Source organism: Electrophorus electricus, chromosome 20 (assembly GCF_013358815.1).
Source record: "Electrophorus electricus isolate fEleEle1 chromosome 20, fEleEle1.pri, whole genome shotgun sequence".
Classification (NCBI taxonomy): Eukaryota; Metazoa; Chordata; class Actinopteri; order Gymnotiformes; family Gymnotidae; genus Electrophorus; species Electrophorus electricus.
The window spans coordinates 7,935,465-7,962,249 of NC_049554.1; the positions used below are offsets into that span (position 1 = coordinate 7,935,465).

Consider the following 26,785-nt stretch of genomic DNA (forward strand, 5'->3'; position numbering starts at 1 on the left):
ATAAATGAAAAAAGTCAGAGAATCAAAAAGAAAAGGCATAGTACAACAGTACCATGGGAGACAGAAAGAAAGAAAGAATGAAAGAAAATAGAATTATATTGACCTGGCTGGTTCAATATTACACATACAAAACGGTTTGTGAGAGATGCTTAAGGTCTACCTTTTATTTGACTTTTTTTCACACTAAACTGAGATTTAACTTAGTGGTTTAAGGCAGAATTGAGGGGGTTGGGGACTTTGGTCTTCCTTCATAACTAATTAAATAAAATGCAGAATTTTCTCCTGTCCTCTTGCCTTTTCCCTGCAGGACGATAGCTAAGAACAGATTGGGCTGTGGGTGGTGGTGGTTTTGGGGTGCTGGTTGCAGTAAAAAGAGAGGCATGTGTCTACTAGATGAGGAAACTAATTCCCAGAGGAATGGCCCTGGCCAAGTTGGTATAGAATGTCAAGTGAAATATGAAAGCACAGGAGGTCAAATCATTCAGGAACACAGTAGCCTAGGGATCCAGGAAAGTGGAAAGAACATTGGCCACATACTTGCAACACACACACACACACACACACACACACACACACACACACACACACACACACACACACACACACTGCTAGCAAGCACTTCACATTAAGACTTCACATTCAAAGTGAGAGAGCAAGGAAATAATTCTACAGATGTATTTAGAGAGCAAAGAAATACAATAATCATACAACAACTATGGAAAAGATAACAATATCAATAGAAAAAAAACATTAGCAATTTTATCTCATTGGAATTCATAGACAACTATATACAACAAGGTGGGAATACAGTTGGAAGTGGCTCTCAAGAGCTCGGAATTCTTGCTGATCACAGCAGTCATCTAAGTGCCTGTGGCTGTTTTCTCTGTGCTCTCCATGAAGTGGGCAGAGGAGGAGAAGGAACAGCCTGCCAGTAGTGTGTCATGTGGCAATAACATCTCAGATGTGGACTTGCTCAAAAAGCAGGGACTGAGAGACTGAAGCACTGCCTCACACACACATGCACACACACATACACACGTGATGGAGGATTCGGACTGGTGCTGGATATAGCTGTGCATGGGGGAGTGTGTGTGTGACTCCAGAATCATGGTAGTGGTCAGTAAGCCTGTCCTGTCTCCACTTGCAGCAGCCCCAACACTGCGGAGTGATCGGCCAGCTTCATCCGCCTCTGAGTGGACAGACTCACATTCTTAGCCAGGTAGTCCACTGCACCTGCATATTGTAAACACACACACACACACACACACACACACACATTCACACAACAGTGTTGAGTAGGGAGTAGTGTCTCTGTTCTCAGTGTGCATGGAACAATTGTATAAAATACTACTAAATTTACTCTATGCACTGCTTTCATCAGTTTAACCATTTGTAGTGTGTTGCATTACATGAACAATTAAATATAAATCAATAAAACTGTGCATGTAGTTTTGTTCAGAGCTTGTTGCAAGGATGATCCTAGTGCAGAACAGAAAAGCAGGGTGTCATGAAATGTGTCTTTGTGTGTGTGTGTGTGTGTGTGTGTGTGTGTGTGTGTGTGTGTGTGTGTGTGCCACTCTTTATTACTCTTGGCATCTCAGATTTCATGCCTCACACACTCCTTACCCCCACCCCTCATTTTCCTCATCAAGCTCCTCTCATTCATCCTGCAGTCATTAAGCAGCCTGCGTCGCTCAATCTCTCTGATTATTAACCTGACACCCACACATGAGCTCAGCCACGTCAGGCCCTGCACCTTCATATTGATCCAACATTAACTCCTACACACACACACACACACATACACTGTTGTACACATAACTGAGGTAATGGATAAAAGTGCTGCAGTTTGCCCCATGACAACATCAGCCACTGATTATGCTAATTCAATCAATCAGTCCTTTCCTGCCCTGCAGTACACAGACCTGTGTGTGTGTGTGTGTGTGTGTGTGTGTGTGTGTGTCTTTGTGCTTTGTGTATGAGAGAGACAGACAGAGAGAGAGAGAGAGAGAGAGAGAGAGAGAAAGTGAGAAAGGTGGTTAAGAGGACAAGGGCACCCTTGGGGTGTGAGGGCTGGCTTTGAAGTGGCCCGGTGCCCATTTACCCAGTTCGGCATTGCTGGGTGTGACTAACCAGGAGGCCCTGGGCCATGGGCGAGCTCTTTATCATGAGCATGTGTCTACTTTGCAGGCCACAGGGGTCATGTCAGGAGGGGGGTCTTACACACAGCCACCGGTCACCCTAAACTCGTCACCTTTACTGTTGCTAAAGGAGGTGACTAGATCTGATGTTGGCCTAAACCTGCTATGGGCTTCACCAGGTGAAAGGGCACCAAATTAAAACCCTTTGCTGACTGATTCACCCAAAAAGAATAACCACATATGGAAGGAGATGCATCTGACAGGTAACCACAGAAATGTCCTCTGTCCGCTACCTTTAGAGTGTAATAAGAACTCATGATTTAGGAAATGGCTAATATCTATATTATTTGAGAATGTCTAAGTGTTTACTGCAAAGGTTACTAAGGCCACTTGTCAGAGTATAGGCTGCTTAAAAAAGATCTATCTACAAGCTAGATCTTTTGGCATCCAAGTCAGGTTACACTTCTAATCTCTATTTTGCCATCAAACCTGCGTTAATGGATTTCCCTTTAAATTAAAAAAAAGTACAAAGAGGAGCATGGCTAGAGCTAGACCTACTCTGGCCATACTGGCTGTACTGGTAACCAGCAGCAACAGGGTCCACGCTATAGCTGGTGGCGCTGTAGGTAGGGGGGCAGTAGGACTGGGATGAGGCCAGGCTATCAGCACTCTTGATGGGGTCAGATCGCTGGCTGCAGCTGGCCGAGATGGGGTTGGAGGTGTCGAGGCCGCCATGAAGTGGCGAGATGGAGAAGTCGTGCTGAGGCTGGGAGGGCACAGCGCTTGGGTTACTCAGTATGCTCATCACCTGCAGATGGGTGGAGAAAGAGAGAGGAGTAGGAGAGAGAGAAAGAGAGGAGGGGGAAGAGTGTGAGAGAGGCATAGAGAAATCGGAGGGATGAGAGAGAGGCAGAGAGAGGAGGATAAGGGAAGCAGGAGGGAGAATGAGGCATAGAGGGAGAGCGAGAAAAAGTGAGAGAAAGATAGTGAGAAAAAGAGTGAGAGCCACATGGAAAGAGAAAGTGAAACAGATAGAAGGGGAAGGAGAAAGAGAAAGAGCAAGAAAGAGATGGTTAGGGCATAACTCTCTATTGATTTGAGTGACCTGATCATATGGCATGTGCCAGAAATATACTGGACCTAACAACCGGGATTATTCTTCCTTTGTTTTCAGTGTCCTGTCGGTGTTCAGTGAGAGAGAGAGCCAAGTGAGAGGGAAAGAGAGAGAGTCCCAGGCAGAGAGCATGACTAGAGCAGTGTGGACCTCTGGACTGACTAAGAGGGCCTGAGGGAGGAGAGAAGGAGAGCAAATGAGAGAAAAAAAGAAGGTGTAGGCCAGGCCCCTCACACCCCATCAGTGGTTGTCAGATGGCCCCCTGTCCCAAGGGCTCCAGTAGAACACGCACTGAGGGAGACCCTAATCCCGCCTGTCAGGCCTCCCACAAGCCCTGCACTCATGAATAATAATCAGGCAGGAGTGCAAGCACAGGCCCAGACGTGTGTAACTGGTACATGCCTCTCCAGTCCCAACCTAGGCCAAAGCACTTTACATATCCCATCCCAATGCAAAACCTCCTCAGCTCAATTTCCCGTTTATCCTGGTTTGTTAGACGAATAATTTGAATGTGATGGGGACATGGATGTTTTGGATTATCTCCCTGAACTTCATTGACTTTACACAATCATTTATTTAAATATTTTTATCTAAGGAGCATGTCATACATCACTAATGGTGAAAGTGTATAAAAGAGGTTCCAATGCTAAAACTCTGAGGTTGTATGATGGAGGTGAGTACTAAGGTTGAATAATGCCAGATGAGAGGAAGTGCTGAAATGTGGGGAAAGTGTTTAGTGAGGCTGATAACACTGGAACTGTTCTATAAAAGACAATAAATCTTTAACCTGCATTAAACATCTGAGCATATTTCAATGTTTTACAGGACTGGCCTTTACAGCATCCTGGGACATGAGGTATAGTGAGGGTGAGAGAGAGATCAGTAAGGAAGGAAGAGGCCCAGGATGCAGAGACGCATCTCACATGATCCCCCCACCCGCGTTCTCTCTCCACATCAGGTTTACATCAGGTCTCTCGCTATGCTATGCTGACCTCACTGGCTGCTAAACTAGTTACTCCATCATGCTGCTGGTTAAACATACCCTCACAAAGACCCAACTCACTCCCCTCACTCAGCCGGTCCAAGTGAATTTAAGCACAAATCAGCACACTGACTATGCCATGCAAAATTGCCTGGAGGCATGAAGAAATACTACTAAATATACTCTATGCACTGCTTTCATCAGTTTATCCATTTGTAGTGTATTGCATTACATGAACAATTAAATATAAATCAATAAACTTGTGCGTGTACATGTTTGTTCAGAGCTTGTTTCAAGGATGATCCTAGTGCAGAACAGAAAAGAGAAGCTGCTCAAACTGCATTTGTGGTGGTGTATGCAGGCCACCATGAGAAACAGCAGGACTGCACCAGAGGAGCAGAATGAATCACATTAATATTTGACAAATGCTTCTCCCAGGAAATATGAAGCATCAGAGCTGGTTAGCCATTTCCTCATGTTAATTCTATCAGTATCGAGGCCCCCTCAGCTCCCTACTCACTCAGACACAGACACACACACACACACACACACAGACACACACACACACACATACACACACACACAAACAAACCCACACACATATAAGTTGGAGTTTCATAGCTCTCGTTTCAGTCAAACCACACATGATGTGCCCATATGGAAGAGAGATTCATACATTTCCTGTTTAAAGTCGTGGGGTGGAGGAGATAGTGAGGTTGGAGGAGGTGGCGAGGGAGGGGGAGGTGATGGGTTGGAGGAGATGATGAGGGTGGAGGAGGTGGTGAGGTTGGAGAGGTGGTGGGGGTGATTTTGGTGGCTTGTCGTAGGGCCAGGGGACAGCAGCTGGAGGGATGCGACAGATTTAGTCATCAGTTAATTGAAGCTTGATTACACTGCCTCCTTTTTTCATATGCACATGAAATTAAAAAGTGGCAGACAATCAGGAGCCCATGCCTCTATCAGCACTTCTAATTATAAAGCAAAGATTTGTCTCAGAGTTCCTCAACAGGAGGGAGAAAGAAATTGAGATCCTTTTGCAGCTTTGCTCAACCGGCTTTTGGTACACAGGTAGACAGAGCGTAACGTCATAATTTACATTTTGAAACCCCTTAGCAAGTCATCATTAATGATTTCTTATTCCAAATTATGTCGTTCTCATATAGCACGTAATAAATTACTTAAAGAATTTTAGCTTCTCAGTGAAAAGAAAGACAGAGAAAGCAACAACTCAAGTTCATTCTATGCCCAGAAAGTCAATACTTCTAATTCTTCAGTCCTTGAGACCTGAGTCCTTGAGGCAATGTGCACTTCAGATTTGGTGGTGAGGGTTTCAGCATTTAGGAGAGGAGGGGAGTTGGCTTAACCTTGGCATACCTTTGTCAAAAACACATAACGGCTGAACTCTTGCTGCAGGCAGGAGATTAGACCCTTAAACTGAGCCGAGATCCTATTACAAATCTGCCCACCTAACGGTACGCTAGTGTGGCTAAATGAACAAAAATCAATAGCGTTCCCACTCTTAATCTGATACGAGTGTTGAGCATAATCTGAGATATCTCCCAGCTGGAGTGGGAAAGCAAGTACCTCGGCCTGCCGGCAGCTACCACTACCCTGACACTGATAAAAGCTCGGCAGAGATGACAGATGAGCCCCACTCTGTGAGATAGTTCTCAGCAGGGCTGTACTGCTCCTGCCCATGTCAGAGCCCCCTCTGCGCTCCTCTCTCTCTTCTCGCTACCTCTCTTTATCCAGCTCCATCATCTTAAGAGTTCCTCATTTTGCTGCCTGACTCTGCATGGGCCGTGTGCAGCAGAGATAACCAGTGCCAGGACTCCAGTGTTGAAAGGACAGCACCTCAGGGCATTCCCTGCCTCTCGCCTGTCTCGCTCCCAATAGACTGCTCAATAAATAGTAATAATAATAATAAGAAAAAACCTAATTAATTCTCCCAACTTCTGAGACCGCCCAGCCTGCGGCTCCTCAAATGCAGAGCTGCAAATTGATACAATGTGCATCCTTTCAGATAAACAAACAGTTCATTCGTAGTGCGCAAAAAGGATTTCTTTCATACCCTCCTAATTTGCCTAACAGTCAAGTTGTATATGTTTTTGTGTGCTTCGATGTTTGACGAGGGGCTCAGGACCAGAAAACACCCTGATGGCTAACAGGCTAAAAAGGAATCTGTATAACATGGATGAGAAGGTTTCAAAAGGCAATTTTACCACAAGGCAAATGCTAAGCCTTTGTTACAAGTAGCTGCTAGGATACATTTTCTCAACTGAAGGTGAAGGAACATTGTTGGGTTGTGAAAATTATATGTACACTTAAGAACATATACTTTAAACCTCACAAAGTTTATAGTAAAACATTGTGAACATGCCAGAATTTGAAAAGAGCTATTAGTCACAATGCCTCAAATGTAACCATAAAGTGTATATAACCCCTAAACAATAGTGACAGAGATGAAAATTGGAACTCATATAACACATAAACACATAACATATGAAAAGGCTTTGTGAAATGTAAAATAAACAAGTGCAATATAATGTAACAAAAAATGTTAAGAGATGTGAAGTAGGGGGAGGGGAGGCAAGAGGAAGAGATGCAGTGAGTGGAGGCAATGTGCAGCTAGAGGGGGTACTGGCGTGGGTGGAGAGTACAAAGGCTTCTGCAGGACTGAGTTAGCCTAAGGGCCTGCCTGCCTGCAGAGAAGATAGCAGAGACCTTAGTTCCCAATACCAGCCTGTGTGCCAAAACAGACACACACACACACACACACACACACACACACACACACACACACACACACACACACACACACCCTTCTAATCTGGCCCACAGTGGATTATGGAGACCTTGTCACTGCTAGCTCCCCCATCTCACAGTGCCCTCCGGTGATACCTTCAAGTTTAGCGTTGGTCAGGGAGGCAAATGGCAGAGAATGTGCCCTCCAAGTGTATGTGAGCTGGAGAAGGTGTTTGTGTGTGTGAATGTGTGCATTTGTGTGTGAATTATTGAAGATGAGCAAAATAGCATCTCACACCCTCACTGATCTGCCAGACTGATTACCATCTTAGCTGGAAATTGCAAAAGAATGTTTTTCATAGTTGCTATCTCAGGCTATAGCGGGTTGATGTTAGAAAGTCCTGAGGGGCTGATTACAGCCAGGTGGGTGGGGGTTATTATGCTAATTTAATTCCATTAATTTACAAACCTGGATAACCAAAGCTCATCCTTCAGAGTTTAGCTTTTTGTTTAAACAATATTTGTTTCAGAACATATGACATATTTATATATACTTTGTAATTAACAACTAGATTTACAACATAATGGGATTGTAATAATAAGCCTGTCTGTTAAATATCACAAATATATCACAACATTCATACCACAATGACCTGGCACTGCCCTGACATTGTCCTTTTATCAACTGGTGATCAGGCATTTTGTAAGAAATCTGCCATGCAGAAGTCTCAACTCCCCCTCCACCCCCACGTGGGCTGGCTTTCCTAGCTCAGCCCCCCCATCTGAGGAGACAAAATGACTATTTAAAAATAACAGTAGTCGCATAAATTCAATTAGGGGGCTTTTGGTCACGGTGGAAGGCAAGTGCAGGGCAATTAGCCAGGCCGGGAGCACTGAGCCAAGCCGGCTGGTGGCAGGGAGCAGATGACGGGGGCCACGTCGGGTGTCACCATCTTAATTGGCCGCAGCACATTAATCAAAAGTGAAAAGAAGCTTCCGTCTAGGGAAGACAAATGGAAAGAGGTAGGATAGGTGGATAAAGGAATAGAGGTATGAGGGGAGGGAAGAAAGGGAGAGATGGAGAGGGAGAGAAGGGCAGGAAGATGAGCCAATAGTAGAGAGAGGGGATAGAAAGAACATGAAATAGAGAGAGCATGAGGGGGAGAGAGGTATGGAGAAATGAGGTAATGAAATAGAGACTGATCTGGAAGGTGCTGAAGGGATGAAGGGAAGGTGTGATAATTGTGTTCAATTAGGACTCTGATTGGCACTGACAGAATCTGGGCACTGACAAGTCCTGCACAGATGAGAACGATTATCAGGCACTGGAACAAGCTGTCACTCCTCACAGCCAGGTAACTGCATGAATCAGAGCACATATGGCTCCCCCTGAGCAGGGCTGTCTCTCTTTCTAGCCCTCTCTACCTTGCTCCCCCTACCACCCTCCCCTCGGCTCAATCAAACCAATCTCCTACACTAACAAAAGCTGAGAAACACAGGTAACCCAATCCCCATCATGCTGTCACCCTCAGTCATTTGTCTCCACATCATTTTGCTCCTAAATCTTTTAACTGTTGCCTACAGTAACATACAAGGTCAAAGGCTGTGTCCTGGAACTGACAAAGCCCTTGCTGGTTTGATCAAAGTGCACAAGTTCCTGTTTTCTTTTTTGGGGTCTTTGGGAATGCAGTGAACTGCACTAGCTGTGAACAGTAGCTGAGCTGCAGGAGTGCAAGAGATTAATGTGTCTGATATTGCAGTACCACCACAGAACGTGTGTGGGACAGAGTCCACTATTCTCTGCTAGGGATATGCTTGAATGACGAAGGGAAGGATTCAGCCACTAGAAAGAAGAGAAGCCTCTTGCCTCAAAGAAGCACACACACAGGCACACACACTCACACGTACAAGTGTGCATGCACGCACATGCGCATTTACACACACATATATCCACACAACCTTTACTTTGCACCAGTGCCTCAGCCAAATTAAATGGCACGTTTTATTATTTCAGAAGAGTGTGTAAGCAAGCAGGGGAGAGAGAGAGAATAGGGGTGAGATATATAAAGAGTGGGATATATCAAGAGAGCTGGGGTTGAGCTGGAGTCAGGGTTTTGTTTGCTAAAAACAGCAGGGGAGCATCTCAGTGAAAAATGTCAGGTCAAATTGTTCTTGACAGTGCTAATATCTGCACCTCATAGCAATAATTACATGTAAATAAATAGTGAAATAGCTCTCAGCTGGGGGGCGGAAAGCAGAGGGCTACTTCCAGGAACCAACCAGCTGGGTAACTAACAAACGCACACACACAGACACAGACACAGACACAGACACACACACACACACACACATGCATACATACATTTTTTTATATATAGAAGAGAAAGGAAGAGCAAGAGCAAACAAGGGAAAGTGGAAGAGAGAAGAGAACATAATATTGAGATTTGAACATTGAGATTTGATGATAAAATATGCAAGTTAAATAATCAAACGCAACTGGATAATCGTTATCTTGCACTTGGCCACTTATAATAGAAGTAGGTCTAATATTAATATCAGCCATTTATAAAATGGCCTGGTATCCTAATGTACCCTGCTAAATTTGTAAAGAGCATCTTTAGAGAGAGCTATTTACCAGAGTACATATTAAATATCACATAATGCTAGAATTTAAGATGTTGGTATATTGCTCAAATTGCGAATTCATCTCACTGCAGCAAAAGGGTGTAGGCCCTGTAGACTTCTAACAATAAGGCATCACTGTGTGTGTGTGTGTGTGTGTGTGTGTGTGTGTGTGTGTGTGTGTGTGTGTGTGTGTGCGTGTGAGAGAGAGAGAGAAGACAGAGAGAGAGCGAGAGAGAGAGAACTCATTGCAATATTAATCATGTCCATGCACCTGTCAGAGTGGCATGTGGAACTAACAGGAAGCACATTGAAGAGGGACGCTGTCCAAGCGGCTGAAGCTACCGGGGCAGGTTCATTCACGGGTGCTCCAACCCACGGCGACCCTGCGACCCGATGACCCTCTGAACCCACGACTCTGAGGGCAAGGCCGGACCTTCCGACCTTCACCTGCCGGAACTTCACCGGAACATTAGAGTTCCACCACAGGCAAATTATGTACAAACCCATATGATTATACCATTGAGTGGTAATGCTAATTCATGCTCCGATAGGCTAAATATGTCCGCTGAAGCTACAATCGCGAACAATACTGCAATTGTAAATGAATCGGCCTTCCCTGAAGAAATCATCACGTCATATTTGGTCCAAACTGAGACTCAGACCTGTAAATCTCACCAACATAACTTCTGCTGTATGTCACATAGCATTCATGATACGATCTACACTTTCCTGCAATTCTCTAGGCATTTCCAGTTGCGCAGGACACACACTGTATGAATTGGTCTCAACCGTTTCCTACTATAAATCCCCGTCTTCTAGGATTTGCTGAAATTTATATTGGCTGCTTCTGCAAGATAAATGTAAATCGCATTCCCTTATATTTGCTATTTATCAGAATGCAGCAGCTGACTTTCGGCGAGGGAAAATATCTCTCACCCGCATACAAACAGCCCTGCATTTAAATAGCATTTTTATTGTCCGCCATATCCTTTCATCCGAGCGGCGGGAAAAGCGCTTCCTCCTCTCCAGAGAGAGAGAGAGAGAGAGAGAGAGAGAGAGAGAGAGAGAGAGAGAGAGAGAGAGAGAGAGAGAGAGAGAGAGAGAGAGAGAGAGAGAGAGAGAGAGAGAGAGAGAGAGAGAGAGAGAGAGAGAGAGAGAGAGAGAGAGAGAGAGAGAGAGAGAGAACACCGAAAAAGCACACCAAAAATGGCAAAAAACTTTGGACTGAAAGGTAACTGCACTTGCCTGTAACTGTAGCCGCTTGGATCGGAAAGACTACGTTGCTCAACAAATAATGCGCTGGCATTTATAATACACACTGGTGGTTTAGTATTGTCCGGCGTGGCGCAGCTTGTGGCCTTCATATCAGTCAAAACATTTAGAGCTTTAGATTTTTTTATTGAGCTCTTAAACTACTAAAATCTTTGAATAATACTAGGTGAAACAGAAGAAATAGAACTTTCACCCTGTTTACACATTTATACTTACCAGGACCACAAAGAGAAATCAAGACTACAAATAGAAAAACCTAATGTCAAACATGCAGTATGTCTCGCTCATGGGTACGATTTTGGCTAACCAAATTTCGTGCCAACTATGCCCCACCTCTCCGCCAAAAGCCTCTTACGCCTCTTTTTTCTATTATAGCCAAATATAAACAATATCAGCTTTAATGTGCCTTCTAATTATTAAGTATCTATTCCCCCTCTCGCTTTGAAAGTGTACAGGGGGTTATAGATATGTACTGCGCGCTCATCCGCTTTGATTCGTTGTCAGTAGAGCTTGCCAGCTGACACCGTGCCCAGTCTACAGCTTAATGCACAAGTTTGTAATAATGCGGGGGACTACACGCGTCTCCCACACTCATTGATATTCACAAGAATAATGTCTCGTCAGAACTCAGTGAGGAAGACGGGAAAAAGCTAGTGCTCAAAATTGTTTGTTAGGTTCCCCTCCATTTTATGGCAACACCAGCACTGACTTCTTAAACGTAATTTATCCTGTTTTTTTAAAGAAGGGGTTGCTCGGCTAAAGGGAGTGGGGAGAACGGTTGGAGTCTCTACTCCCTTATCTCTGTCAGACAGTTGCGAAGAGTGGCTGGCAAGGGTTGGTGTTAGCGCGTAGCGCCACGCAGCGCGGCGCAGGAAGGCAGGCCCGGGGACAGGGATCAAAGAGAAGCACGGGGGAGCACCGCTTCTTCCTCTGATCCCCCCGGTGTCGGCCCAACCTCGCTCACGCAGCCCCACGCGCCCATCCAACCATCCCTTCATCCCTTACAGCGGTCCTTATTCCCCTGCACGCACGCAGGCACACGCGCACACTTTAACCAAATAGTTATGTTACTGCATTATACATATCACTGCCATGCTATTTTTTTCACGAAGAACTTCAATTTTTATTATTATTTATTTATTTATTTATTTTTTACATTTCTGAGTATTTAAAAAAAATGTAAACCCTTTCAGGAAATGGGTAATATTTCATATTCATATTTGAAGTTAAAAATGTGGGAATTGTCATGTCTGCTTTCATCCGGCCAATGATCTTTGCTTTGAGTGATCAAATACCAGCTAACGATAAAAACAGTAATTAAACTGCTTTCTTTACAAGAGTATACACACACACGAACGCGCGCGCGCACACACACACACACACACACACACACACACACACACACACACACACACACACACACACACTACATTGCCGCTTGTACACATTTGAATGAGAGCGCCATGAAGAGCGACGCTAAGCTGTTGTTTTTTCACTCTCCCCCAGAAGGTGTCCCCGTCATACAGTACAGAGGAATTCGCAGCAACTGCTTTGCCAAGCAACACAGCTCCCGTGAGTAGAGTTTTAAAATCCCATTTAAAGGGACTTAATGGTGAGCGAGGGTGCCCTATTACTTAACTCCTGTGCTGCGAAGCAAAGGAGGAGGGAAGTTTCCAGCATGGTTTTAGCACCATGGCTTTACTATGTTCTTAGCTGCTGGAACCCCACCTGTGCATATCTTCAGCTTCAATTACCGATTTTCTGCTTATACAGGATTTTGAACTATATTACGTCCATTGCAATGGATATCTGAAAGGTCTTGTATAGGAAAGGAACACTGTTGGATATCTTGCTCATAGAACTTTTATCCCCCAAGGAAAAATGCCAGCTACTACAAGGAAGGAACAAGAGAAAATAATGTTTTCCTTGTTATTTTTTCTGAAACATGCTTTCACTTTTGAGCACTAGCCCTACCTCCCATTCTCCCATCTAACACCTGCTGTGCTACAAAATGAAAAGGGGCTAAAAAAAGAGAGATAGAAAGAAATAGGGCCATACCTCTGACCCAGCCAAGCATGCCCTAATGGATGGCATTCTGACATCGCACCTCCTAGTCTGCCCCAAACACGCAACAACAACAACTGCCGGGCGTCAGACGTGGATGACTTTTCCACCAGAGTGTAATGAGAAAATGCGCAGTGTCTGGATGGGTTAGGGAAGGGGACAGCAAGAACCATCCTGGGATCAGCAGGGATCCATTACCACCAGCCACTGGGCCACCACAGCCCATTTGCTGGGAATCGTTGCATTTTGGTCAATCTTTACCGGCAACCACTAGCCCATCAAAAGCAGACACAAGCAGAAATGGCTCGTTTGCTTGCCTATCACCACTGAACAGATGTTGTCTGAAGAGGCTCAGTATAACAAGGATGATTTTTTTTTTTATCATGAAGAGTAGAGATGCACAACTTCTTTTTGAATTGGATTCTTTAGCTCAGGTTATAGGCTAGTGGAAGGGAGGGAGAGAGAGAAAGGGAGAGAGAGGCCAAGACCCACATCTGAAGACATCTCATATAGGCCAAAGCTTTTACTGAGTCACAGGGCAAATGCATGGGACTTTCTCTTGGAGCAAACTACCTTAATTGGCGAACAGGAATGCCAGGCATCTCTTAAGTTATTGTGCAGGCCAGGCATTGCAGTTCTTCACAGGTTGAGACCTCAGCATCAGTAGAAAGGAAGGATGCAAAGTTCAGTGGTAAGTGACTGCAGCAGATGCTCCTTTGCCCTGCGTGTGTGGTAGGGCACTGCGAAGCGAGCCCTGAGCCACACGTTTCATGTGAGTGCACTAGTAGGGAGTGGGACAGTCTGAGCTGGGACTGAACTATGGCTCTGCTGTCAGGAAGGACATATATCTCCAGCCCAATGCGAGTCTGATGGCTCCTCCACATGTCCAAGAGAGAGACAGGGGGAAGAAAGAGAGAGAGAAAATGGGAGAAAGGGAGAGAGAGAGAGAAGGAGAGAGAGGAAAACAGATTAACCCCTTACCCTCATCACCATTTCCCAGCATTCTTAATCTGAGATGTAAGAATGCGCACAAGGCTGAAAACCCATCCTCCATACCAAAGAGTACATTAGTATTTAATTTGGTTATAGCATTAGCCTTTAAAAATATTGATGTAATAAAACAAACAACACTGTTCCAATGTTATTAACCAATTTACTCCACAGTGATCTAAGATTCTCTGATTTTTTGACTTGATAGAATTTTTCTCTTTGATGTGAACCCCAAAGCCACAAAACCACAGTGTTAAAATCAGAAAAAAATAGGTGCTGTTGTTTTAAATATTACATACATGTTCCCAAAATTATTAACCAAAAAGTCTCGTCATAAGAATTACCATCACAATGAATATGAGAAATTAATTTCCGCTTTCTTCTCTATCCTAAAGGCTGATGTCTTTATCCTGTGTTTTTTAGATGTATTTTAAAATGGCAGTGAAAAACTTGTGCTTGTAGAGCTGGTATTAAAGAGGCACATTACCAGGGAAAAAAGCTCTTGGTGTTCCATGGCATTTACACAGGTTGAGCAGGAGAGCATTAGTGCTTAAAACCTCCGTGCCATGATTAACAATCACGCACACATGCACGCACACATACACGCACACACACACGCACACACACACACACACACACACACACACACACACACACACACACACACACACACACACACACACACACACACACACAATGCAAGGAGCCCATGTTATCCTTCTCACGCTGGAGCAATGAGAGGAAAAGCTCTTTTTGTTATCAAATCCTTAATTCTTTCTTCTCTGAGAAAAAAGAGGGGTAATACCAAGAATGTTTCCCAATCTGCTTTGAGAAACGGGAGAAAAGGAAAGAGAAAAAGAGAGATAGAGAGAAAAAGTCCCAATAAAACACATGTGAACGAGGGGGTAATTGTGGACAAATGCAGCATTGAAATTCATTTTCAACTCTTTACACACCATTTCAATCTTATTTTCTGCTTGTTAGCCACATCTTGTTGGTGAGGGTGGGCAAGACTGCCCAGTATAGATGGATAATTGTGTATAATTCACTCTTCACATGCGATTTGCATCAATATGCATCATTTTTCAAGACCCAGCATTTTAGAGAGAACCCACAGAGAGCCTCCATAAACCTTTAATAAGGCAGCCAAAGAAGATAAGATGGGAGAATTCACATCCAATCCAAAAGTGCCTCTTTTAGCAACACACATTATCCACGTGCAAACAGAAAAACAGATGACAAAGACAAACACACACAACAACCAAACAATCCACTTTTATACTGAATACATAAACACACACACACACACACACACACACACACACACACACAAATGCACAGTAAAAGGCTAATCTAATGTTGTCTATTGACTCAGACAGCAATTAGGACACTGAAGCACCAAATCACTTTCAGTAATTCGCTGCTGTGGTAAGTCCATTCATAGAGAAGGGTAGGTGATGACAAAGAAATGTAAAATAAAAGTACTGTACTTTCACACCCACAATTACCATCTTCAACACCGACGTATGCGATTTACCAAAATTAAAAGATATCTAAAAGATATCTTTCATTTCAGCAGTGTCAGTACTGGCTCTAGAATAAGATGCTCATCCTATCGGCTTTGTACAATATAAGACAACTATGCTGTGGTAGTCTGAAATGGGACATTTGTAGACTAACCACTAGTTAGACTTGTTTTATTTTTAACTGTTACAATAAATATCGTGAACAAGCTCAGAATTGTCATGGTTAATGAAGCATTGTGTACTGTGAATTAGAAATGAATTCAGATTCTTATACTGGTCCCACATTCAGACAGAAGGAAAAACCCTCACACTGGTACTATGGCAGTAGTACTAACCTGGGGGGAAAGGCCATTGCTGACTGCGTTCATGTGGTTGCTTGAAGCCGATGGGCTCATGAAAGTGTCTGAGTAGCTGGAGAAAGTGTGGCGATTGGATGAGAGGCCATAGGCGGAGCTACTGTCAGCTGAGAGTCCGCCCTGGTGCATTGAGGAGGGCGGGAGGGGCTGGGGCCGATGCAATGTGCTACTGCCATCTAAAACACAAGTGTTTATTATGTTAGAAGGACCCTAACTCTAACCCTACATGAGTAAAACCCATTTGAAAATGCAATCATAGAGACACTGTAGGTGATTGCCTCTCACCCTGAGAGAGGGAGGTGCCAGGGTAGGTGGTCTCTGGAAGTTGATAGGTTGGTAGAGTTGGCATTCCAGTGGGAGGAAAGCCTCCAGGTAACAAGTGGTTGAATGCTGCCAGTTGATTGGCTCCTGCCTGCTTGCGCCATCGGGCTCTTCGATTGCTAAACCACACCTAGGAGCAAAAAATAAATAAAGAACTGACACTGACAAACACTCAGAGAAAAAAAAGAATGGCTGGTTGAAGCAAAGAATAGGCAATACAAAAGGATTGCCCTCTTTGCCATTAACAATTCTGTTAAATAAACTAAAAAAACCAAAGAAATAGTCCACAATAACATTAGTGCCTGTAACAAATTGTTTGATATATAGCATTTCTAAAATCAATATAACAATGACATTTTTCCAGTGACTTTGATGTATACACAGTGTTTGCATGAGTGTGGGACTGAGGTGTGTCCCTGAGGGACAACAGTGTTTATGTGCACAGCCAGTACCCTGATGTCCTTGCTAAGTGGCTGAAGTTGACATCTGTATAAAAAAGCCGCCCCATGAGGTTGAGGTAGGCCGCATCTTTGCCCAGGACACGTCACTGCTGTTTATTAGTCTACCAGATAATCTCGACAGATAGAAGCAATATTCTTACACATGCACACACTTTTGCTCTCTCTCTCTCTCTCTCTCTCGCTCTCTCACACACACACACACACACACACACACACACACACACACACTAAATTCAGGCTTTTTAAAAATTATTTTTGGGTTGTACACTCCTATGAACATGAGTTCATAGTAAAAAAATACTGAATTAATTTTTGTGTTCCTAATTGATCAGTCATCACCAGCCAAATCCTCTTTCCTTCATCTTATTGTCGTCAAACTACAAAATAAGCTCCCACAGAAGCCCAGGTGACTCTAGATGCTCTTTTTCAGCTGGGCATAATTTACACATAGTAAAAAAAGCTTCTGTTTCTTCAAAACATGAATATAATTAGAGGTTATGAAAAGGCTTGGCTGGCTCAGACGGCAGCCTGCTCTGTTTCCCCAGGACACGGCCGGGGCCCTGTGTGCGCCAAAGGTTGTGCCACACTGATCTACGCCATGCACAGCCAATTCAGCCGCGCTTAATGCACTGTCAGCGCAGTTCATCTACTGTTGTGTTTCAAACGGGCCGGTCCATTGTGAGGCCAGATGAAAGGGGGGTGGGTGGAGTGGGGGCTGGGGGGCGGGACAAAGGCCTCTCAATACGGCAGACCGAACACTGGCCACAAAGAGTGGGTGTCCCTTTTTAAACAGGCCTTTAAGCGTTCCACTTTCATGGTATGAACACAAGGACGCGCTCTATTTGGAGGCAACGACACTGCAGACACACTCGACAAAACACACATGCACACAGATACTCACACACACACACCCTTGGCAAGCCCCCCCTTCACAAAGCGGTATTTATATTGTCTGTGTGCAAAACTGTCAGGCTGCTAGCAGCTAGCATCTCATTCAGAACAGCTTCAATGGATCTTTAACATTTGATGCGACTAAAGATGACTCTTACCCATCTGTCAAGTGTTGGGTTCAAACCCCTTTTTTCTTTACTTTCAGAAAGCAACAACCCCACCCCCACTCCCCCAATTTCAGTGCTTTTCCTAAAGCTTCTGAGGGGGGCTCATTCCCCCGAACCTGTTTCAAGCCTTAATCCAAGTGACTCTGGTGGGGAAAGGGGAGCAAAAGATTGTTTCACATCTCTGGGTGGCTCCATAAGGGCTCGTTGGAGCGGGTGGCTAAGCTTGAGTTGCCCTCCTGCTGGGGATGGACAAACAGTTTGCCCGGCCCCAAGGCTGGGAGGCCAGGATGCGCCACTTCCTTCCCCCATCGGCAGCCAACGTGGCTGTGCCACCTGATCTTTGACCCTAGAACCTTACTCTTGACCCTGCCAGCCTTTGATCTCCACAGCAATTGTCTTCCTCCTTCTACATCTGAGAAGGAGAGTCATCATGCTTCTGAACTGGCAGGCTCACATAAACCTTAATGCACCCTATAAAAGGTTTTGCTTTTCACTTTTTTCCCCTCTTCCTGCTATTTCTTCACTCTTTAGGCATTCTCAGTCTTTCTCACAAGTACTTACACTTCCTGCTTCTTGCAGATGTACACCCACACACAGGCAAAAACAACCCAGAGTAAGACCACACAATCTGTAACAGGCACAAGACACAGCAACCGTCGTCCATAATTCTATAAAGAGATTTGAAATCCTCTTCTCTCGCTCTCAGACGGGACACGTTATCCTTGCAGGCTGCGGGCTGAGACGACGTCTCTGGATCTTGTGCCCCGGCCATGAGCATAGCGTGGACAGCCCTCTCCCATAATCATAAGAGGAGCCTGGGAAGCCAATCCGTCTAAGTGAATTTGTTGTGAGCCCTTTGAATTGCAAGTGGTGTCACTGAGGTGCACAAGTTAGCCTGATCGCCAGCCACCCACCACTCTATCGAGTTAATGCTGCCAAACATTGATGCCTATGTACCCATATAAAAACCTCTCTGTTTATTGTGGATGGTGGGCGGGTGGTAAGCAAGGGGTGCATCACCAAATTCCTCTGTGTATGTATATGTGAGGATGCTGGCTGGGTAAAGACCACTTCAGCTGTTGTCTCTGAGCTGGATTTGGGGCTCTGCGTTGGATCCTGATCCCAATGTCACCTTGGATGGGCCCAGACTCCCCCGTCCCCCATTGCACACACTCTGCAATCCGGCCTAATTCTGCCACAGAGGCACATCTCATCCCTGCCCCCACAGAGGCTGTATGTGGAAGGGCTTCAGTGTTGCCACCTAGCCTCCCTCAGCACTCCCTGTCTACTGAGACTAGTGCACTGCCTCCATAGGAGGATACAAGCTTTGGTGAGAACCACACTGTCACAGGGATGTTACACTACTGTAGAGGCATCATGTACCAGCACCACCAATAATAGCTAATGGAAATGACTGCACTGTTACAACAGCTGAATCTCCACAGTAGAACAGACAATGAATTGGTGTTGATGATTCTTGTGCAGAGACTACACTAATCCTTGCTGTAATTTGAACAAAGAAGACAGATATGTCTTAGTTGCCCTTCAGGAGGAGCTAGCTTTGTGAGTAAAAGTAATTTTGCATGAATGTCTGTGTCTTTGTATGTGTATATTTGCATGTGAAAATCTGTGTGTGTGTGTGTGTGTGTGTGTGTGTGTGTGTGTGTACACATCACTACCTGGAGGAACCTGAACCTGTCCACCTCTGTCCGCTGAAGGCGTCTTTATGGAAATTTGTGTTTGCAGCATGCCTGAGTGACAGATAAATTGGATAATATTGCACCCACACACAACGCTTTTTCTATTCCATCTTTGATGTGCTGTTTACAGTAGTCTTGTATGTGGGAGGAGTGGTAGTTTGGTCCAGCAACTCTGCACATACATACACAGCTCAGTCTTTTCAGCAAACCTGGTTTCACTGTAAACAGGTCCCATGAAATTCAGAAGGGTTTTGAATCCCATTTTGTTTACTCAGATCCTGAGGCAGTGTGTTTACATTATAAATGAAGCAGGTTTCCTTTAACCAAAAGACATCAATTGTATTGTTTTTAAATGTAGAATTTAGCCATCAATCTAACTTGCAGTGTGCAAGGAGACTAAATCAAACAAACATTAATAATAATTCCTTCTCTATGTGTTCCTTCTCTCTCTCTCTCTCTCTCTCTCTCTCTCTCTTCCTGTGAGCCTGGCACTATGCTAATTAATGTAGCTGGGAGTGCAAATTGAAGAGAGGAGAGTAGGATTAGCTAGATAAGTATCAAAGAATACAGAGCGACTGAAAGAAAGTCATTTATATTCTAATAAAAAGAAACTGTTCGTACATTCAAACTGATGCATTGCAACAATTTTGCTCTCCTTCAATCTACATAAATCCTGATTATCCTTTTATAGTGCATAAGCCCAGACTCCCAGGAATGGTGCTTGCCTGTTGGGCTGGGTGGAATTCCTGTCATGATGCCTCCCTGCTCAAAGTTCAAGCAATCACAATACAATTCAGCATGTTTTTCATTAATCTGAACATTATTGAAACACTGCTTCTTAAGTGCTTTACTGGAAATAAACTTACCACTGGTGCTAGTACAAATTTTAAATAATTAGATCAAAAATCTCTTGAAGGAACATCAATATATTTCAATATGGTAGATCAATAATTTTTATCAACCTATTACTTAAATATAGCACAACAAGTTAATACATGCTGTCATGCAAAATTTGTTTTACAATGTTAATGATATAACTAAATACAGTGCATCCAGAAAGTATTCACAGCGCTTCACTTTTTCCACATTTTATGTTACAGCCTTATTCCAAAATGGAATAAATTCTTTTTTTCCCCCTCAAAATTCTACACACAATGCCCCATAATGACAAAGTGAATAAAGTTTGTTTGGAATTTTTGTTAATTTATTAAAAATAAAAAAAATCAAAAAAAATCACATGTACATAAGAATTCACAGCCTTTGCTCAATACTTTGTTGAAGTACCTTTGGAAGCAATTACAGCCTCAAGTCTTTTTGAGTATGATGCTACAAGCTTGGCACACCTATTTTTGGGCAGTTTCTCCCATTCTTCTTTGCAGAACCTCTCAAGCTCCATCAGGTTGGATGGGGAGCGTCGGGGCACAGCCATTTTCAGATCTGTCCAGAGATGTTCAATCTGGTTCAAGCCAGCTCTAGGAAGTGTCCTGGTGGTTCCAAACTTCTTCCATTTATGGATGATGGAGGCCACTGTGCTCATTGGGACCTTCAATGCTGCAGAAATGTTTCCGTACCCCGATACAATCCTGTCTCGGAGGACTACAAACAATTTCTTGGACTTCATGGCTTGGTTGTGCTCTGACATGTACTGTCAACTATGGGACCTTATACAGACAGGTCTGTGCCTTTCCAAATTATGTCTAATCAACTGGATTTAGCACAGGTGGACTCCAATCAAGTTGTCGAAACAACTGAAGGATGATCAGTGGAAACAAGACGCATCTGAGCTCAATTTTGAGTGTCATGGCAAAGGCTGTGAATACTTATGTATTTGATTTTTTGGGTTTTTTAGTTTTAATAAATTTGCAAAAATTCCAAATAAACTTTTTTCACTTTGTCATTATGGAGTATTGTGTGCAGAATTTTGAGGGACAAAACTAATTTAATCAATTTTGGAATAAGGCTGTAACATAAAATGTGGAAAAAGTGAAGCCCTGTGAATACTTTCTGGATCCACTGTATATGGGATGACAACAAGTGAACAAAGATAAGGTCCTCTCAACTCCTGTCTACTGCTAGCATAAAGATGCTAGCACAACTCCCAGATAAAGGAAGGCTACCTTTTGCCAATTCAATTTTTACGGTTCATAAAAGGTCATGTTTATAACTTAATGAGTTTCCTCTGTCTATAAGAGCTTAATTAAAATGTTCAGTGTACTGAATGGGGATCTATGTGGCAGATGCAGAGAACAAACTGGTTCAATGCCTCTCTGAGTGCTAACTCTGAGTGCTCACTCTGAAGTGGTTTGCCCAGTCTCCTAAATACTTCAGTCTAAATAAGTCTTATCAGTGTAATTCACTTTAAGTAGGTAAGGGACTAATTTACAGCAGTCACAAGTCTCCCCCTCTCCTTCAAAACACCTCACATTTTTTATGTTTAGCAGGCTAAGGTTTCAAAGAAAAGGCAACTTGCCTATGCCTTTTCTCTCCTATTTCTATTTCTCTCTCTCTCTCTCTCTCTCTCTCTCTCTCTCTCTCTCTCTCTCTCTCTCTCTCTTTTACTCATTCAGGGCACTTTCTTGGCTGTTGTAGCTTTGGTTCAGCTTGACTGTAGGAAGAATAGGCAAGGCCAGGCCGACATCTCTGACACCGTACTAGCGTTTCAGTCTCCCAGCTCCCCAGCACACAAGCCTAGAAATGACATGAATCTGATCTAGCAAATCACCAGCAGAGGCAATAAAGCTGCAGGTGCTCACAGGGAGGAGTTCTGGGGTCATGGTGGGGTCTTGATTAAGACAGATTGGAAGAGGACCAGAACCGACACTGAAGACAATGCTCCATAGTGAGCAAGGGCCTATAGAGTTATCAGAACAGTCATCTATGATTGCAGAGTGTCTCTATGGATATGGAGTACAGATATGGAGCTACATACCAATCTGGGGAATACACTAATCTTATATGTTGAGCTGAGATACAGTTACACACTGACCTTTGTTTAACATATAATTGATCCTTGATGTGTAATAAACTAATATGTTAAGAAAGCTGTGTATCTAAGTAGGAATCCCTACAGAAGTCTAAAAAAAATCTTAGTTTGGAACATGTACAAACTAACTTTATTACTCTACAGACCACCAAACACCATGAATGTCTGGAAAACAAAGCTACAAGCATGTTTTTGGAATGAGATTATGCCACAGTTGCCCACCCATGTGGCTGAGGATTCCCAATCTAATGCTGAGGGGGTACTGCAGGAGCCTTGCCCTGATATGCTCCGAGCCTGGAGCAAATGAACCAGGGGTAGAGAGGCCCCTCTCTTGACCTCTCCCTCACCCTGCTGCCTTCTCCTCCAGTCCCACAAAACTGACATCTGCAGGACAGGTCTGCACAGCTGTGGAGGAGCAGCTCTGCAGCCTGGCCAAGGTCTGTCCAAAAAGCCCGGCTGGGGAGAGCCGAATACGTAAGAAATACATAAGAAACACTCAAGCTTTGTGTTTTGAGCCAGATCAGCAAGATCCAGAAATCCTGCACTGCCTCTTGCTGTGCAAAGGCATGTATGAGAATATTCTCCTAACGGTTGAAGGACTTGTTATTTGGCTTGTGCAAGCCTTAGGAGACGTCTGTAATTCTTACAGCAATAATAAGCTACCCTTTTGAATTTAGCCCCAGGAAGCAATAAGACACTTAACCCAATACGGCGTGCAACAGCTTGAATGAAGTTAATGTGTCTCTCTGGTGATTCCTTCAGATGCTCAGATTCACAGAGGGAGTGAAACAAACCCAGTGAAGAAAAAGCGCTGATGACACGAGCAAGGAGTAAAAGGAGGGGACCTCCATAAAAGACTTCATGTTCCCTAGCCAGGCACTTTCACAATCCTCAGACCACTAATTCAGCAGTACTGCAAACTTATGGCCATTATTTATTTTAGCTAATTTTTAGAATGATGTTTTAGGAAAAACATCATTTTTTCAAAGTTTTTTCAAATTAAGAAATTTTCAAATTGTCCCTGAATTAGATTATGAGGAAATCTGCATTAACAAATTAGATCCATGAAAAGAATGCTTCAGTTTTTCACATGACATCTTTTAGCTTTTATCTTGTTATCCATAAGGAAAGGGAGGGGAAAGAACCTTGTCCTTTCAGCCCCTTGCCTTGTCCAGTCATTGCTTCATGTCCTGTCTTCTCTCATTTGTATCACTGGCCATAAACACACATACACAACCAACCCACATTCTTTTCATGCGGCACCTGAAATGCTTATCTGACCTACAAATTGCATATTTCTTATCAAACAAGTAGGAACAGAAGAGCAGCATGGCTTTCCACTAACCACTTGCCAGATCAGTAACAGTGTGTTTGATGGAACAAAAAAGCAAACCTGTACATGACAGTGTTAATAATGACATATGCTAAAGGATTTAGATTTATGCAGGATAGGGGAATGGCAGTCCTGGTGACAAGTCACACATAAACATTAAAATACTGTCTACATTTTCTCCCATAATTCAAAATCATGGTGGTAATTTAGTCCCCTTGAGCTTTTTTTCACATGCAGTGTTGCGCCCTGTCTACAACATACTGGTGACCATTTCTTGTAACAGATGCAGCAGATTAATTCAGGGCCAATGCACCCCTCATCCCTGTGTTCACATTTGTCTAGGAGGACATCCTAAAGTATAGAGTATTGTGAAAAATAAACAAAGGATAAATCTCTTTTCATCCTTCCATGACTGGGGGAATACAACTATTTAGACACATATGTCTTCTTTGCTGACTACTGGGAGACAAAGAGAGACATATGTGGAATCTGTTAGCCTGCCTGTGTGTCTATTTTGATGGGAACTGTGAGTACATGGAACAGGGTCTGCTCAGGGATGAGAGGAAGCGAGAGAGCAAGTGAGAGAGAGGGTGAGAGAATGAGAGTGAGCGAGAGAGAGAGTGAAAGACTACTTGGAGCGTACAGAGAACAGCACCCCTGACTACCCTTGTTATTTATTTATTTACTAATTTTTACAAACAATTGATTGAATAATGTTATTGTGGGGGTCTACCGTGAGCAAGAGAAATTGCTTTTACAAGCAGCAGATGGCTTTTAAGAACTAGAAAGAGATTCTGGCCAAATGGAGAAATGAGAAACCCATCAGGAATGCATTTTGTTTCTCTTTCTATTTACCTCTGTCCGTTTGCTCCCCTCACACCCCAACAGCCAACCCTCTCACAGAGAATAGCTGCTGCTATAACTCTACTGTATATGCCTCTCTCTGTCCCGTGGAATTAGAAAAGCTGTCAATAAACATTTCAGATGCTCAGGGTGTGAAAACGTTGGGCAAAACTTGCTCCCAGAGCAATATATGTGTTACAGAGGGCAATGTTTTCCTGTAGGTAACAGAACAGTCAAAACAACCAGTCTCATGCAGATCAACATGTAACATACACACACATAAGTGTGCAGTGTGATGAGAAAAATCAGAAAGCATGTCAAAAAGAAGGTATGAAAGTCAAATGTGTCTGTATAGACACATCTAAATGTTTGTACCCATTAATGCAAATACACTTGGGATATGGTAAGAACAACCTGACTGTTTCAGTTCAAGGAAAATAAGCAAGTAAAAACATTATACACCACTGAAGGCAGACTGAGCTACATAAAGTACAGATGAAGAAGGTTCAAGTCTATTTTTTAATTTGCTTCCTAATTATTAGACATTATTAGTGCAAATCTACTTAAAACTTTGCTATCATGGCAAAGTGGAAATGAAACCACACCATAAACTGCATTATGTTACAATAGTACAGAGTTTGATAAAGGCACCTTCACTTCTGATAATCAGGAAAAAAAGCACTGTATTGATAATGCTGAGTCAACATTGATAATGCTGAGTCAACAAAAACCCCCACATGGAATGAAAAATTTAATTTACTGGGAGTGTTTTCAGAGTGTTCAGTCTTTGTGTGACTGATGTACATATATTTGCTTCTAAACACCCACATGACAAAGAGCATTAACTTAATAAGGCAGTGAATTTTAATTCTACTGCTAGTTGGTTAAAGTGCACCTATGGATCTAACAGGCTTAAAAGCTTGTAATATAGATTTGCAGACTTGTGAGCCTCACTCTTGCAGTCTACTTGGTCTTTTAGAAAGAGGAAGAGTAGAAGTGTGAATAATTACCAGCTCAACAGCTGCACAAACCTGGGGACCTTTCCTAGGGGCCTTTCAGTTAAACACTAACTTGCTCTACACAGGCGCTGTTTGTGTTGTATGGAATACAACAGTGTGTATGGAACATCATTGTGGGTTTTGAAGCATGTCCAAATGGGCGCAGATAATTGTGTGTGTGTGTGTGTGTGTGTGTGTGTGTGTGTTTATAACTAACCTGCACACGGGCCTCAGTGAGCTTGGTCCTCTGGGCAAGTTCTTCTCTGGTGTAGATGTCTGGGTAGTGTGTCCTCTCGAAGGCTTTCTCCAGCTCCTCGAGCTGCTCGGCAGTGAACGTTGTTCGGCTACGTCGCTGTTTTCTCTTCAATGGCAGGTCCGGCTCTGACTCCACATCCGAGCCTTCGTCTGTACGGTGACCTGTCGTTTGGACAGAAACATCAGCAAAAACTACATGGCAATGTAAATGTTAAACACACATAAACACATATACTTGACATGGCACAGAATTTATACAAAAAAGCAAAAAATATAAACATTTTTAGTAAATAGCACATGAAAGTTATCTGATCACCAAAGTCAATCAACAATCAACACTGAGACACAAAGATTTTAGAAGGAAAATCAGGGACTGCTATCACAGCAGTATTAATACTCTGTTATCTTCAAATAGAGCCCAGGACTTGGTTTGTATGGTTCTTATTCACATGTGTGGGGCCTTCATGAGTCTAATCCCTCCACTGAGCTCTCGAAGCCTGGGGAAGTCACTGGGGGGTTAGGGTAATCTACACAGGACACCTTACCATTCTGCATCCCCACAATTCTCCCCACACTGGCCTGAGGCTAGCAGCTAAGAGGCACCCACTTGAAATAAGTAAGTATGATACTATATTACTCCTGGGCCATTGAATTCCCCACTCTTTGTGTTTGTAGCTATGGTTCAATACATATTACAACAAATTGTACATTGGGTCCCCCTTCCCCACTCCTCAAGGCACCCCCCCCCTCCCAAACACTCTGTCAAACATGAGTGCAGACTGCAGTTGGCGGTTTGCATGTTAGCCTAGGATGTATTTGACTGTGCAAAGCCAGGCTCCATTACAGTTCAGGCCAAGAGGAGCATTTGTGAGCAGAGATACGACATGTGCTTGGTTATACTACTGCAACATATTACCATGATAATTGAGTCTAAAATTGCATCATGCGGTACTTGGGAGCCATGTCTGTATACCTATTCATGGAGGCAACAAGGCTTTTTGAAAGGTCCTGTCATAAA

The 26,785-nt window shown here is 43.5% G+C and overlaps 1 protein-coding gene across 2 annotated transcripts in view; it reads right to left on the minus strand.

Annotated features, from left to right (window-relative positions):
* Nucleotides 1–634: 634 nt before the first annotated feature.
* Nucleotides 635–26,785, minus strand: part of pax7a (paired box 7a) — a 46,079-nt gene continuing 19,928 nt past the window's right edge. For both annotated transcript variants that reach the window (XM_027002005.2, XM_027002004.2), the window contains exons 5-9: nt 25,730–25,929; nt 16,101–16,266; nt 15,795–15,991; nt 2,700–2,949; nt 635–1,233 (exon numbers count right to left, since the gene is read on the minus strand). In XM_027002005.2, the coding sequence (XP_026857806.1) occupies nt 1,118–1,233; nt 2,700–2,949; nt 15,795–15,991; nt 16,101–16,266; nt 25,730–25,929 (929 nt within the window). In that variant the 3' untranslated portion in view covers nt 635–1,117. The remainder of the gene's footprint in view (nt 1,234–2,699; nt 2,950–15,794; nt 15,992–16,100; nt 16,267–25,729; nt 25,930–26,785) is intronic.